The following is a 13882-nucleotide window of genomic DNA, read 5'->3' on the forward strand; positions in this document are numbered from 1 at the left end:
AGAACGATCTGATTGAGCACAATCCGCATATTTTCCCCTGCATAAGAAGATGCCGTCATCTCTCTGACACACGTACCCTTTATTCCCACTCAACGAGCCAACGAGTACTCTTCCTTCTTGCGTGCCTCGAGCTTGGAGTTCGCGTCTCGGACGTTGTGCAAAACAGCCTTATGAGAAGATCGTCGCAGGCTGTAAGCGGAAGCTCCTTGGCTCGCTCGCATCGGCCTTTTGCTTCTCTCCTCTGCTGAGCACCTCACACATAACACCCAGCCCCAAACAGTCCAACTCTCGACCCTGACAGCGCCAATTCTTATACCCTCACTCCCATCCGTCGTATGTCAATGCTAAGACGTTGGCAGAGGCTTCGAGCAGCCAGACGAAATGAGTAACCAGCCGCTGCATGCCGGTACCGGCTTCGAGCGCGAGCGCGACCCCGACGATCAGCGCCATCGCCCTCATCATCAGGACGATCTTACCCGTCGAGACAGAGAGGCCCGTGAACGCGACCGTGAACGCGAACGTGAGCGGGACCGCGAGCGAGACGAAGCCGACCGCCAGCACCGCGAAACTTACCCTCCCACCGCTCCCCATCACAGCACCGCCGGCTCCCTCCCAATCCACCAGCCTGTCGCGTCCAGGATTTCAAGCTCTATCACGGGGCCCGGCGGTCTTCTCGCGAACCACGGGGTCTCTGCCCCGTCACTTCCCATCGGCGGCCCTTCTGCACCTGCCCCTGGCTTCGCCGGCTCGCTACACGGCGGCGAACCTGGTCGGGCTCCTCAACAGGGAGCCCCGGGAGGTGCATCGGCACCTCAACATCAGATATTTGCGCCGATGGCTCACGGTCCAGGCGGTCCCAGTGGCCCCAACAATCCTCTTGGAGCACCGGGCGGCCCCAGCGCCATGTTTGGGGGTCCTCTTCAACAGGAAAATGGACGAGGAATACCGCAGGAAGGTGTTAGGGCTATGCAGCAATTACCCTTTGGCTCCAATATGGGCCCCGGGCATGCCATGCCTGCTGGCCCTGGCGGGATGCCCCAAGGGCAGCAACCCATCCTCAACGTAAGTGGCCTGTGACCAAGTCAATGCGCCATCCACAGCTGACATGAGTCCTTGCAGGATGCGCTTAGTTACCTTGATCAAGTAAAGGTCCAGTTTCATGATCACCCCGATGTCTACAACAGGTTCCTGGACATTATGAAAGATTTCAAGAGCCAGACGTGAGTACCCGCTGCCGGAGCTCGCTCGAGCGCCGAATTGCTAACCCAAACCAGGATCGACACACCCGGGGTCATCAACAGAGTATCGGAACTCTTTGCTGGTCATCCTAACCTAATTCAAGGGTTCAACACTTTTCTGCCTCCCGGATATCGAATTGAATGTGGCCTCGAAAACAATCCAAATAGCATCCGCGTCACCACACCCTCAGGCTCGATGATCCACTCGATCGGCGCAGGACGAGCAGGCCAGCACGAGGCGCAGCCGGCGGCGGGCCCTACACAGGGCTTTCTCACTACGAGGCCCGGCTGGCAGCCGCCTCTGCCGCACGGTGCGGAGAGCCCGGAAGCGACCTTTAGCGTACCGGTGCAGAACGGCCCTTCGGGTTTTCCTGGGCCCAGCCAGGCTGCTTCGTTCGACGGTACGAGTCCGGTCCAGCAGAGATCGGTGCCCGCCCCCCAAAACAGCACCCCCATCAACCACGCGCCGGCTCCACGCAACGCGCACACCCCGACACCTGCCGCTGGCCCGCCCAGCTCAAACGGCGGCGCTACACAGCAAGCTAGTCTGGAGAAGCGCGGTCCCGTGGAGTTCAATCACGCCATCAGCTATGTCAACAAGATCAAGGTAAGCGCAGTTCCTCATCCTTTCCCACTCATAGGGCCAATGGTTACTTCCACCCGAAGCCTCGATCCGCACAGCGAAATCAGGGTGGCAGACAAGCTTTGGTGGAACTATTTTTTCCGCTGGTCGCCTTAGAGACGGCTGCTGATTGCGACCCAGAACCGTTTCCAGGATAAACCCGAAATTTACAAGCAGTTCCTCGAAATTCTCCAGACATACCAACGCGAGCAAAAACCGATTCAGGACGTTTACTCGCAGGTCACCAGTCTTTTCCACACGGCGCCCGACCTTCTTGAAGACTTCAAGCAATTTCTCCCCGAGTCTGCCGCACAAACCCGATCCGCTGGCCAGCGACCCGAGGAGAGCATGGCCATGGCTGTTTCTACGCCGACGCCGCAGCCGGGACATATCGCTCGCGATGGGCCCAAGATGCCTCCGGTGGGCAACTTTGCACCCCCGGCAAGCGCAAGCAAAGAAAGCAAAAAGCGACGACCCGAAAAGGGTGCCGTGGCTGGCCCTTCGGCTTCTGAGCAGCCGCAAACCTCGGCGTTGCGAGGAACCGGTCCCGCCGCTCCGCCTGCCAACAAACGGGCCAAGCTGTCGCACAAGCCCAGTACCGCCGAGACGGCCTTCATCGAGCCCACATTGACGCCGGTCATGCCCGAGCCGTTAGCGTCCACGCCGCTGGCCGTGTCGACCCAAGACGACCTGGCCTTCTTCGAGAAGGTCAAGAAACACATCGGCAACCGGACAGCGATGACAGAGTTCCTCAAACTTTTGAACCTATGGACTCAGGATCTGATCACCAAGGAAGTCCTGGTTTACAAGGCGAACCAATTCATGGGTGGCAATCCTGAACTTCTCAATGCCCTCAAGGCTATGATTCGGCAAGATGTTGCCGACGAGGCCATCGAGAACCGGCCCGAGCCGCCAACAGGCCGTGTATCCCTCAGTAACTGTCGCGGCTTCGGCCCCAGCTACCGACTTCTGCCAAAGCGAGAGCGGCTCAAGCCCTGCTCAGGGCGCGATGAGCTCTGCCAGTCGGTGCTCAACGACGAATGGGCCTCTCATCCGACGTGGGCGTCCGAGGATTCTGGCTTCGTCGCCCATCGCAAGAACGCCTACGAGGAAAGCCTTCACCGCATCGAGGAGGAGCGGCACGATTACGACTTTTTCATCGAGGCGAACCAGAAGTGCATCCAGCTTCTGGAACCGATCGCACAGCAGATGCTCTCGCTGCCTGCGTCGGAGCGGCCCAACTTTAAAATGCCTGCGGGGCTTGGCGGACAGAGCACATCCATCTATAAGAGGGTCTTGAAGAAGATATACGGCCCTGACAAGGGCTGCGAGGTGGCCAACGACATGTTCAAGCACCCGTTTACTGTCGTCCCAGTCGTCATGGCGCGTCTGAAGCAGAAGGATGAAGAGTGGCGGTTTACCCAGGTAGGAGAGCCGGACAGCACATTCCTTTTGCACATTGTTGGGCAAGTGTTTGCTGACTGTATGGTTGTCGCAGCGAGAGTGGGAGAAGGTTTGGCAGAGCCAGACAGAGGTCATGCACCTGAAGAGCCTGGACCACATGGGCATACAGGTCAAGACCAACGACAAACGTAGCCTCTCAGCGAAGCATCTCGTTGACCTCATCAAAACCAAGCACGAAGAACAGCGTCGTATCCGGGTTGCCAAGGGCAAGACTCCGCGCTATCAGTTCGCATATGGTTTCTCGGACGAGGAACTTATCTTGGACCTGCTCCGGTTTATGGTCATGTTTGCCACCAACGGAGGCCAGCATAACGCGCAGGAGCGGAGGCGCATCCTCGAGTTCATTGAGTCTTTTATCCCCCAGTTCTTTGACCTCCCGGAGGACAAGGTGCAGGAGAAGCTCGTCGACATTGACCAGGACTCGGCCGAGGAGGACGAGGATGATGCGACTCCGGTTGAACTTAGCAACGGCCGCAGCCGTCGCAACGGCAAGAAGTCGGACCTCCTCCGCGGCGTACTCGACCCTGGCCGCAACGGCAGCCGGCCCCGTGGCCAGAAAGAGGATAGCGCGGCGTCGGGCAGCAAGGAGACGACTCCGGATGTGGGATCGGCAAACGAGGAAGAGATGCCGGATGCGCCGGAAGACTCATCCGTTCCGGAGGTGTCGAACGGGCGCTGGCTGCCCACGGTTCCTGGACCCATCATTGTGGAGAAGAGCAAGGGCGGGCGTGGATCGGACCTCGTCGACGTTGACGGCGAGCTCAAGGCAGATGCGCCGTTCCGACGGCACTGGTACAATTTCTATTGTAACCAGAACATCTATGTCTTCTTCACCGTTTTCCAAACTCTGTTCAAGCGGCTCGAGGAGGTCAAGCAGAGCAAGGACAGCGTCCTGGAGGAGATTCGGCGCGAGAACGCGGAGAAGCCGGCTAAGATTTTGGGTCTTGTCCACGAGGGCTTGCATTACTTTGACAGCGAGGACTCCTCGACCTTCTGGCCCAAGACGGTGGAGTTGATCGAGGATTTCATCACAGGCGAGATCGACGAAAACCGGTTCCAGGATGTCCTGCGGCACTACTACCTTGCCAAGGGCTGGAAGCTCTACACGATCCAGGACCTCCTGAAGACGCTATGTCGGATCGCGCTGAGCTGCAACAACCCCGACGCCAAGGGCGAGAAGACCAAGGACCTGGTCAAGGCATACCTGGATAGTCGACAGCAGACCGAGACGAGCTTCCAGAATGAAATCAGCGCGCGCAAGTTTGCCGAGAAGTGCATCAAGGACGGCGAGATGTTTGTGATTGCTTGGGTATGTATCTCGGGAGTCGCCCGTTTCCTAGTCCCTAACGCCAACTGACTTTTTTCTTTTTAGTACCCCGGTAAGAAGGAGGCAACGGTGCGGTGGTTGCAAAAGGATGAGACGACATTCTACATGGACGAGATGGAGCGGATCCAGCAGTGGCAGTACTACATCTCGTCGTACATGCGCATCGAGCACACCGAAGGCATCGTGCGGTCGCGGCTGCAGAAGGTGCTGCTGGAGCGGAACCTGCCGTCGGACGCCAAGGACTCGTCCGAGGAGGGGTACTCGCCCAAGCCGCTGGTCATCCACGAGGGTCTGGTGGTTAGGATCTGCCTGAACTCGTCCAAGATGGTGTTTGAGAGCGGCACGGCCGACTACTTTGCCTACAACACGGCGCGGCCCGGGACAGCCGACGAAGAGCGCGACGAGGAGGCCAAGCGGGCGTTCCGCCGCGAGATTCGCGCCGAGAAGCTCAAGGAGAAGATGGTCACTAACAATGCGTGGATGAAGGGCCTTAGCCACGAGGACGTGCAGAAGGCGAACAACGAGTACCAGAAGTGGAAGGAGGGTGATGTTTCGCTGCCGCCGGAGGAGGAGGCGGACGTCACAATGGAAGGCTAGGTCGGACCCATGTATTGGGGCGAGCTGGGTGGACTCGTTGATGGGATGGGTTCGGGATGCAGCGGCGAGGATGGCGTAGAGGCGTAGTAACGGCTGAATGGAACAGGATGAATAATCCGACAGGGGCGGGTGGCATCATGAGGGGGGCATTTATCATTTCGGTTGGGTTTCTGTCTAGCCAACCCTTTCTCGGCCTGCGTACGCGATGATGATCGGGGTCGCCTGTAATATCCGCCTCCATTTTTTCTAGTATCGTACCGCCTGCCAGCTTTGCTTTCATTTGCTTGCACATAGGTCGCACACTTCCAATTGCTAGTTTGCTTCGCTAGGGCAAAGACGTCCGGGTAGTCTAAGCTGTCTAGTTTCCAGCTTGGTAAAGCTCTATGTTTGGTCTTGGATTGGAGATACTACAGCAACTTCAAAAATTCAAGTTGGTTGGAAAAGTACTCGTGAAAATTGTGTTTTCGGTCAGAGTCGCTAGGTGCTCGAAGCTCAAGACTCCAAGCAGAAGCTCGGGCCATTCTCCGGGCTCGAAACTCTTGGCGTCCCAAGGCACTGTACCCACACCTTTCACAGCTCTCTCTGAACTCATTCATCTCACGTCACGCCATGAGAGGTGATATCTCCACAACATCATGATGAAGACACAACTGAGGCCGCTTGGCCTCGTTTTATGGTCTGGGAGTTTCAACACTGGCAGAGAGGGCGGACTCAATACGTTGCGGCAGATCTCGCGATTCACTTCCGTCACCTCCTCGACCCCATTCACACCATCACCACCTTCACCACCATCGGCTCGCGCGTCATGTCGTCTTCAGTTCGGGAGTTTGAACAGGATACTTTCAAGGCAGTGGATCAGGAGGACAGCATTTTCCACGGGCCCAGTACGGAGGTCGAACGGAGGGAATTCGCAGAACCCTGTTGAGGGAAATGAGGGCACACACGCCGCCGGAGGGAAGGCTGGTAAGCAGGGCTATTCTATGTATGGCCTTGGCCTCTTAGAATGAGAGTTAACGGCATTGACAGCCTATCCTGAGCGGTTGATCATCTACCATGCCGGCACAGGGAGTAAGTCAACCTCGACTTCGCCATTCAAGTTCCCAAACTGTCGGAGCAGCCGCTAACACATCAGTCAGAAACCACCTTCTTGGCCTGCCTCAAACTAACCACCCTCTTCGTCTTTGGCTTTTTCGACATGATCATGACACCCGCGTACATCGCGGCGGGGGAGCCTTTCCTCAAAACAGCGGGCGGTATGACCCCCTCTCCCTCCCTTTCTGCTTCAGTCCTCCCCTGCCTATGCCTCCCACATCCACTAAACAACCGGAACACTACAGTCGCCCTTTGCGGCCTGATCCCCGCTGTCTACGTTGCCTGGAGCACGGGGCCCTTCGTGGCGGCCATCCACATGCATCTGCCACCCTACGCGCGGTGGTCGCGCGCCATCCTCGAGCGCTTCGCGCGTACGGCGCCGCTCAACACGCGCCTCGACATCACCACCATGACCCTGATTGGCAAGCCCCGCGTCAGCTCCATGACGCTGGGGGACCTGCGGCCCGAGAGCAGGCGGTTCGGCATGGTCAACTACGTGCGCGACACGACGCTGGCGAACGCGCAGCGCAAATGGTGGCGGTTCCGGGCCGTGGGGGAGTTCAATGTGCAACCGCAGCAGGGGAGTGGCGGGGTGAAGACGGGGTGGGTGTGGAACGAGGTGAAGGAGGGGATTGACAGGAGAGTTGCGGCGGCGGGCGAGAAGGGGAAGTGATACCCCGCGTATCTGTGGTGTGGAATATTCAGGCTCAGGTGGATGAGACCTACTGTATATTATGTATTTGTATGTTCACGGGAGTTCTGATGGCGATTGTGAATCAGGGATATCACAAACCAGCCAAAACACACGATGCAGTAAGCCTCGTCAATACCACGTCCGAGAAGAAACAACACTGTCCACTACATACACATCCAAGCTCGTCACCCAACAACCCCATACCTGACCAGGCCCAAGATCGCCCCAGACACACACGCCACGGGCGGGCTGACGCCAAACCAGCACCCACCGACATAACTCGTCGCCGTAACAACAACCCACCACGGATCATCGGCCAAGCTGGACCCCCTCTCGCGGCCCTCATCAATCCACCCAATCTGCCACAGCCGATACACGGCCGTGTAAATCAGCCCCACAGCCGCGGCGTTCACGCCCCTCAGCGCACTCCTCACCCACCGCCACCCCCTGATAGCGCCCCAAACGCCCACCGTGCCATGCACCGTCACCAACCCAGGCAGGAAAATCCCCAGGTACCCCAGCACCGCACCGAGCACGGGCGAGTAACCGGCCCCCGACGCCGTCAGCGCGCCCAAGTACACGGCAAAGTTGAAGTTGGGCCCCGGAAACCCCTGGATGATGGCCAAACCAATGAGGAAATCGCGGGCCGAGACCCAGCCCTCGGCGACGATATACTCGCGCAGGAGGGGGATCACGACGGGGCCGCCGCCAAAGATGATGGTGCCGGCCAGGTACATGTTTGCGAAGAGGCGGTAGAGCAGGGGGGCCGGCTGGAGGACGCCGCGGAGGATCATGACGGCGGTGAAGGAGGCGAGGAAGACGAGGATTATGAGAAGGCCTGTCTTCCAGGTTAGGTGTTTGTTGAGTTGGTGCGAGGCGGGGACTGTTCGTGGGGATGGGGGTCGGTCTTGGTCTTGGTCAGCCGGGTGGTCGTCGTCGGCGGGGTGGTCGTCGGCGTCGGTGTTGGTGTCCTGGGTCGTGAACGGGAGGCGTTGGCGGGTTGGTTTGGCTGGGGAGGAAGGAGGCCGGGAGGAGGTGGGTTCGGCTTCTGGCTGCTGGGATGCGGTTTGGGAGAGCTCGACGCCGTTGCCCTGCTCTGCCGCCGCCTCGGGTTCCGGTTCCCGGTTCTTTCTTCCTCTTCTCCCTGGTACCTTGGACATCACCCACTTGACCGGGGGATGGAGCCAGCGGAAGTCATGAATGACGGCAATGATGGCCGCGGCCAGCATCAGCACCGGGAAGTACCAGAGGGCATTGTACAGCAGCCCGGCGGCAGCGCCTAGAAACACCAGCACGCGCGTGAGCTTGTCGGTGATGGCTTTCTCGGCCAGCTGCACGGCGGCGAGCGCGATGATGCCCACGGTGGCCGCGTTAAGACCGGATAGCAGCGCGTACGCGATCCGAGGAAGAGTGTCGCCGATGTTGGAGACGCCGATGGCGAGACCAAGCATTCCTATGGCGGCGGGGATGCTGTTTCACGAGCCCTTAGTTGCATGCTCAGTGGGAAAGAGAGGAGAGCGATACTCACCTCCAGATTAGAAAGCCCAATACGGCGGGCAAGAAGCCGTCATGGATCAGGTTGATGCAATACAGCATCTTAGTGCTGCCTGGCCCGGAAAAGGCCTGGCAGACGCTGAAGAGCTCTTGATACTGTCGAGCCCAGACTCAGCCTTCTGGCCTACTACTTCTAGTCTGAGTAATGTCAAACTCACCACCTGCTCGTCGATCCATTGCAGTCTCGTGACAAATCTATCGTGGAACTGGAACTGCCATCAGCCAGCTGTCCCACAGATATTTAAACTCTTAGGGGCAGAACATACAATCTTGAAGTGCACTGGCGGCCCTCCAAACGAGGTAAAGCCCAGGTACCAAGTGTAGCGGATCGTGTTCCAGAATCTGGGAGCCAGGTTCCATTCCGAGATGGAGTCCCAACCCCAGTTGCGTTTGACGCCCATTCTGGCCTGTCGAGCTGTGATGTCAATCCGGTTGGCGATACCACGAAGAGGCCCAGGAAGTGCTAATAAGGGTGGAACTTGTCTGCTCAGTGTTGATAGCAATTTTCAAATGAGATTGAACAAGTGCAAAAAGGCTCCTCGACGCTGCTGCCGTGCCCTCGGGATATGTAGAGAGAGACAGCCCTCTCCTATTTCAGCTGCTGCTCTCCTTATTATGAGAAGATCTTTAAAAAATCAACATCTTAATTATCATGCCAAGATGGCTCAAACAGCGCCCGCCACTTTCGGCGAGACAGACGAGGAAAGGAGAGACGGCGGCGCTTCCCGCGCCAAGGCTTTGGGTCGGTTCAATGGGCCTGTCTTTTCGGCACGTCAACGCACGTGGTTCGAAGTCTACCAGACCTCATTTCTCCCGTCGAGGAGATGCGAAGGACATTTGGATCCAAACCCGGCTTGTACACACTAGACCAAAATGTATGGACGGATTATGGCTGTGGATTGAGCAACGACGTTTGGATAGTTTGATGCATATCCCGTATGACAGCCAGCATCGACAAGATCAACTCTCTTAACATAAGCATCGGAAGCCCAGCATAATCCTCCCCTTCTCCCCAACGCCCCAGATCCCGCCGCCACTACTACTACTAATACAAGTTGTATCAAATGGTGATACTGTCCATCCAGCTTATTCCCAGAAATATACAGCCTGACCAAAACTCCCAATATGCGCCGTCAAAACCAGAACCCCACCGTGAAAACTCCCTCCGCTGTCCAAAGCAATGATCCCACCCGGTGTGCTGGTGATGTCGTGCAGACAACACCAATGCTGTCGTGTTTTCCCGCCCTTTTTATATACCATAACCAACCTGACCACCTCCCGATGAAACCTGTCGTAGGAACATCGACCAATGCAGAATCATCCTCGTACAACAACACCACCCATCACCCTGATGCAGGCGGAAGGTCGACCGACTTGGGACAAGAGAAAGGGTTCGTCGGCGCCCAATTTTCTAAAGTCGGATATGTCAAACGGCCGTTCAGTGTCGCTTGACTGACATATGCGCGTCGTAATCCCAGGCGCGCTTCAATCCACCCTCGTACACACTCGCCACCGACTCTTGCCACATGGCCGGCGTGACAAAAGTCTGCACGGGCGCAGCGGGGGCGTAGTGGTGCGGATGAGGCGGCTGCATCTGGGACGATCCCGTCCGCAACTGGTGCATGTCCTGCAGACTCGTCGCGTGTTCCACGCCTCCCGCCGCCGCCGCCGCCGCCGAGCCCACGGTGAGCGAGCTCGTCTGGGCCGCGACCGACGGCGTCGGCGAGGACTGCAGCTGCGGCGCGCCAAATGACGTGTTCCATTGGCTGTGTGCAAAACTTTGTTAGCCGCATGTTCCAACCCCTAACGCCTGTTGGGGTTCGAAGCGGGAGGAAAAAAGAACGTACTCAAAGATGCGCGAGGGATTCCAGGCAGGGGCCTCGGACAACGGCAACGTCTGTGTCACGCCCGACGCCTGAGAGCCGTGGACCGAAGCCATCGTGGTTAGCGATTGTACGACAGGCGAATCACTCTTGCTGTCCAGCTGGGTGCCGACCGAGACGGGTGTGAGGGGGTGGTGGCTGGTGTAACTAACTTGTTGCGAGTGCGGCATCTGCGTATTGTGGTCCAGCGGTCGGCCGGGCGGGCTGGGGTGCGTTGCCGAGTGCGGGCTGCCGTACGGAAACGTCGGCTTGAGGACAAACGGCTTCCGGACGTCGGCCGAGAAGGCTTCGCGGACCGAGTCGATCTGCCTCTGCATGTCGGGCATGGGCCACGCAACCATGACCTTCTCCAAAATCCTCATGTGCCGCGTGAAGTAGTCCCTGGCCTCCGAGTTCAGATCTGGGTCCGGCGACGTGATGGCCACCTGAAGAACCTAAGTCAGTCACCCGCAAAAATATATAAACACCCCTGCTCGCCCCGGCTCGGCTAACGCACCAGGTGTAGCACAATGCAACCAAGCACCGCATAGATGGTAAAGTTGATCCCGCGCTGCATGCATTGTAAGCCGTTCAATCCGAACGAGCCCATCACGGCCTCCTGCAGCCTGCAGAGCATCTTGGCTGCGTTGTATGACACCACCATGTGCTGCTTCCATTGTGTTGTCGACGGGTTCAAGACGGCCAATTGCGGCCTATTGAACAGGATGATGGTTAGGTAGTAGTACGAGTGGAGGTTCCCGACGAAGGCCGATGGAATCCAAGGCGGCGACCCGTCTGCCGGATAGCTCAACGTCAAGTCGGCCGGGAGTCCGGCCAACCACGCGTTCAAAGATGGATCGAGCTGGACGAACTCGGGGTCGATGCCCCATTCCTTGCTCTTCTTGAGTCGCCCATACGTCCTTGCCATACGGCCAATCGAGCGAACGATCCTTGTGAAATAAGTGAAGTTGCGTGAGACTAGGTATTCGCCCTCTTCGCCGTTTGGTAGCCGTCGTGGGAGGTTGAAGTCGACGCTGTCTTCTTCAACTTGAAAGTCGGTTCGACCTAAGGCGACTGTGAGCAAAAGACTTCAACTCCCGACGCGTGCGATAACGCACCTTGCGGTGAGCCAATCATCAACTCAACCACATATATAGTTTGCCATATTCTTGTCTTCAGTGCGCACTCGGCGGCATCTCCGCCGCAGGACCTGCCGGCCTGGTGATCCGCCAGGTGCTCGTCCAACCCGAGGTCCTTGGCTAGCTGAACGCACTGCACAATGCTCATCCACGACCGGTAGTAGTAGCCCTTTTTCGGTGCCGATTCCCGTGCCTTCAAGAGAATCATCAATGCCTGGAGCGTGCTCAGCCGGGGTACATCCATAAAGGAGTCAGCGTGCCCTGCAAAAAAATTGTCAGTTACCTGACCCAGCCGGATCTCAAGTCGCGTAGGCTTATCATACGTGTTGCCATCGCCAGCCATTGCTGGCCCTGAGCAGGCTCGTCGGCAAGACGACCGGCAATGGCGAACATGGCTTCCAGGAGCAGGGGAGAAATCGACTCCCTGTTGTTGTGCCATTGGTGGTAGAAGTAGCTCTTGTCCAGAACTGGCACGTAAGGATGAGCATTGACAAAATACAGTTCGAGATAGTGAAGAACCATGTCGTCATCGGGCATCAGCTCCGGGGGGATGCGAATCTTGGAACCCGGACCTGTCGTTAGCGGAGGCAGGAAAGTCTTGTATTCATCCCCATCCTCCACGGGGGGCTCTTCATCCCGGCTGGACTGCATCTTGCTGTTTAGGTATGGAGCGGTCCCGGCCTCATTGACTTTCAGGGAGCCCAGGAGGTCAGCCAGGTCTTGCTGGCCGTACTCGGACTGGAACGTGTCTTCTGGGGTAGCGGGATTGTGAGCATGCTGCAGCGGCGGCGTGGGGAAGGCATCTGTCTGTGCCGCATACTGCGAGTGGACGGGGGCGTACTGCAAGTCGTGCGACACAGACTGGGGGCCCCCGTACTGTACTTGATGATAGAGTCCGGTAGCGTCCTGGTACGAAGTCTGCGTGGGATAGATGGGCTCTGGTTTCGGCGCATGTGCAAGAAGCTGCTGCTGTTGCAGCGGCAATTGCTGTCTGAAGTTGTCGGGTACCTGCTGGGCCTCAAACTGGGGTTGCGGCGGCTCATAGACTTGGGGATCGGAGTTGTCAAACCCATTCGGACGAACGCAGTGCAGCTTCAGACGGATGCATGCCGAGCAGGGCCAAGTGTTGGTTGTTGCTGCATCGCACTTGATTTTTCTCCTTCGACAGCCCTCACATGCTCTCATCACTATGTGCGAGAGTCAGTCCTAGTAACGGGGCAATGATACGGCAAGGCAAGGCTGAGATCATACCCTTGAGCCGCTTGTGTCGGTTATGCTCATCAACAAAGACATAATCTGATAACGGCAGTCAGAGACGGGACAGAAAAACGAAAGGGGACAGGCGAGACAGGGCGTACTTTTCTGGGTTTCGCGAGGTTGCTGCTGGTAGACTGGCGGCGCAAAAGCAAAGGTTCCCATCGGAGAGGTCTGAGGGAGCAGCCTGCGAGCCGTGGGATCGTTGGACATGTTGAGAGTTGACGCTTGTACCGACGCTCAAGCCGGCGCGCTGACAAGAGACGGGAAACCGGAGACGATTCAACATTCAGGTCATGGGTCGCGGTCAATCGGACAGCGGTGTCGTTGCGCCCTCTGAGTCTATGACGGCAAAGCTGTCGGCGCGGTTGAGCAATGCGGCTACAACAAGCCCAACGGAGTTGACCAGCGGGTGGACCAGCGTTGGACGTGCAGTGGGTTTTAGCACTGCGCGTCCTGGCTTGTCTTTCCTTCCCTGGTCAGCGAAGGACCAGGTAATGAGGGTTGCTGAAATGGGCCCAGAGCCTGGCAATGAGTGTAGGGTAACCCTGCTCCTGACGATTCGATGGCCGTCCGAATAGGATCCGCAGACCTGCCTAGATCTGACGGAGACCAGGATTGCAATTGCACCAAGATGCTGCGGGAAGGTGATCGAGGAGCTGATGTGATCAGGAACCGAAGGTGACCGCAACGATAAAGTGGATTCAGTCAAAGAGATGCCGAAAACGACGGCGATCCACCTGCGTTTTTCATATCTCGAGCTCCAGAATGGACGTATGCCTATAAACGTATCCGTATCTATGGCACCTAATGTATAGTCGAAAAGGGGTTGTGGTCGGATTCGTAGCTCGGTTAGGCGACCCAACGGATTGCTGGCGTATCTCTCGAAGAGACGCGTCGAGGTGATGGATGTTATGGCCGTGCCGGAACGCAAACGCAGTGGTCATTTCCTGGCGACATGTATTGGTACGGCGGGGAAGCGCTTGCTAGGGGATGGCACGCTAAAACTGAGGAAGCTATCGGGGTTAGGGAGACAGGG

At 57.6% G+C, this 13882-nt stretch overlaps 4 protein-coding genes across 4 annotated transcripts; 2 read left to right on the top strand and 2 right to left on the bottom strand.

Annotated features, from left to right (window-relative positions):
• Positions 1-381: 381 nt before the first annotated feature.
• Positions 382-5248, top strand: N657DRAFT_676412 (uncharacterized protein; the record flags this gene model as incomplete). The annotated part of the gene is made up of 6 exons (XM_062795891.1): positions 382-1062; positions 1120-1220; positions 1275-1845; positions 2002-3285; positions 3359-4633; positions 4697-5248. The coding sequence occupies 6 exons, from the start codon at positions 382-384 to the stop codon at positions 5246-5248; spliced, it is 4464 nt and encodes a 1487-aa protein (XP_062652428.1).
• A 481-nt stretch (positions 5249-5729) lies between these two features.
• N657DRAFT_32704 (uncharacterized protein) lies at positions 5730-7116 on the top strand. Its single transcript, XM_062786838.1, has 3 exons — positions 5730-6211; positions 6275-6316; positions 6385-7116. The coding sequence occupies exons 1-3, from the start codon at positions 5884-5886 to the stop codon at positions 7011-7013; spliced, it is 999 nt and encodes a 332-aa protein (XP_062652429.1). The 5' UTR covers positions 5730-5883; the 3' UTR covers positions 7014-7116.
• On the bottom strand, positions 7061-9259 carry N657DRAFT_608272 (uncharacterized protein). Its single transcript, XM_062790262.1, has 4 exons — positions 8855-9259; positions 8747-8794; positions 8563-8684; positions 7061-8504 (listed from the first exon to the last, which is right to left on the bottom strand). The coding sequence occupies exons 1-4, from the start codon at positions 8987-8989 to the stop codon at positions 7220-7222; spliced, it is 1590 nt and encodes a 529-aa protein (XP_062652430.1). The 5' UTR covers positions 8990-9259; the 3' UTR covers positions 7061-7219.
• Positions 9260-10026: 767 nt separating this feature from the next.
• Positions 10027-13056, bottom strand: N657DRAFT_676415 (uncharacterized protein; the record flags this gene model as incomplete). The annotated part of the gene is made up of 7 exons (XM_062795892.1): positions 10027-10354; positions 10436-10896; positions 10968-11515; positions 11569-11850; positions 11913-12776; positions 12841-12885; positions 12948-13056. The coding sequence occupies 7 exons, from the start codon at positions 13054-13056 to the stop codon at positions 10027-10029; spliced, it is 2637 nt and encodes an 878-aa protein (XP_062652431.1).
• Positions 13057-13882: the final 826 nt, after the last annotated feature.

Source organism: Parathielavia appendiculata (assembly GCF_033297405.1).
Source record: "Parathielavia appendiculata strain CBS 731.68 unplaced genomic scaffold N657scaffold_1, whole genome shotgun sequence".
Taxonomy (NCBI): domain Eukaryota; kingdom Fungi; phylum Ascomycota; class Sordariomycetes; order Sordariales; family Chaetomiaceae; genus Parathielavia; species Parathielavia appendiculata.

Bases quoted from the DNA above. Each gene is read 5' to 3' on its own strand.
- N657DRAFT_32704 (XM_062786838.1), top strand. From the start codon at position 5,884: ATGATGAAGACACAACTGAGGCCGCTTGGCCTCGTTTTATGGTCTGGG. The intron at 6,212-6,274 runs GTAAGCAGGGCT...CGGCATTGACAG, and splicing joins CGCCGCCGGAGGGAAGGCTG to CCTATCCTGAGCGGTTGATC. The intron at 6,317-6,384 runs GTAAGTCAACCT...CACATCAGTCAG, and splicing joins CTACCATGCCGGCACAGGGA to AAACCACCTTCTTGGCCTGC.
- N657DRAFT_608272 (XM_062790262.1), bottom strand. From the start codon at position 8,989: ATGGGCGTCAAACGCAACTGGGGTTGGGACTCCATCTCGGAATGGAAC. The intron at 8,685-8,746 runs GTGAGTTTGACA...TGGGCTCGACAG, and splicing joins AATGGATCGACGAGCAGGTG to TATCAAGAGCTCTTCAGCGT. The intron at 8,505-8,562 runs GTGAGTATCGCT...CTCGTGAAACAG, and splicing joins TTGGGCTTTCTAATCTGGAG to CATCCCCGCCGCCATAGGAA.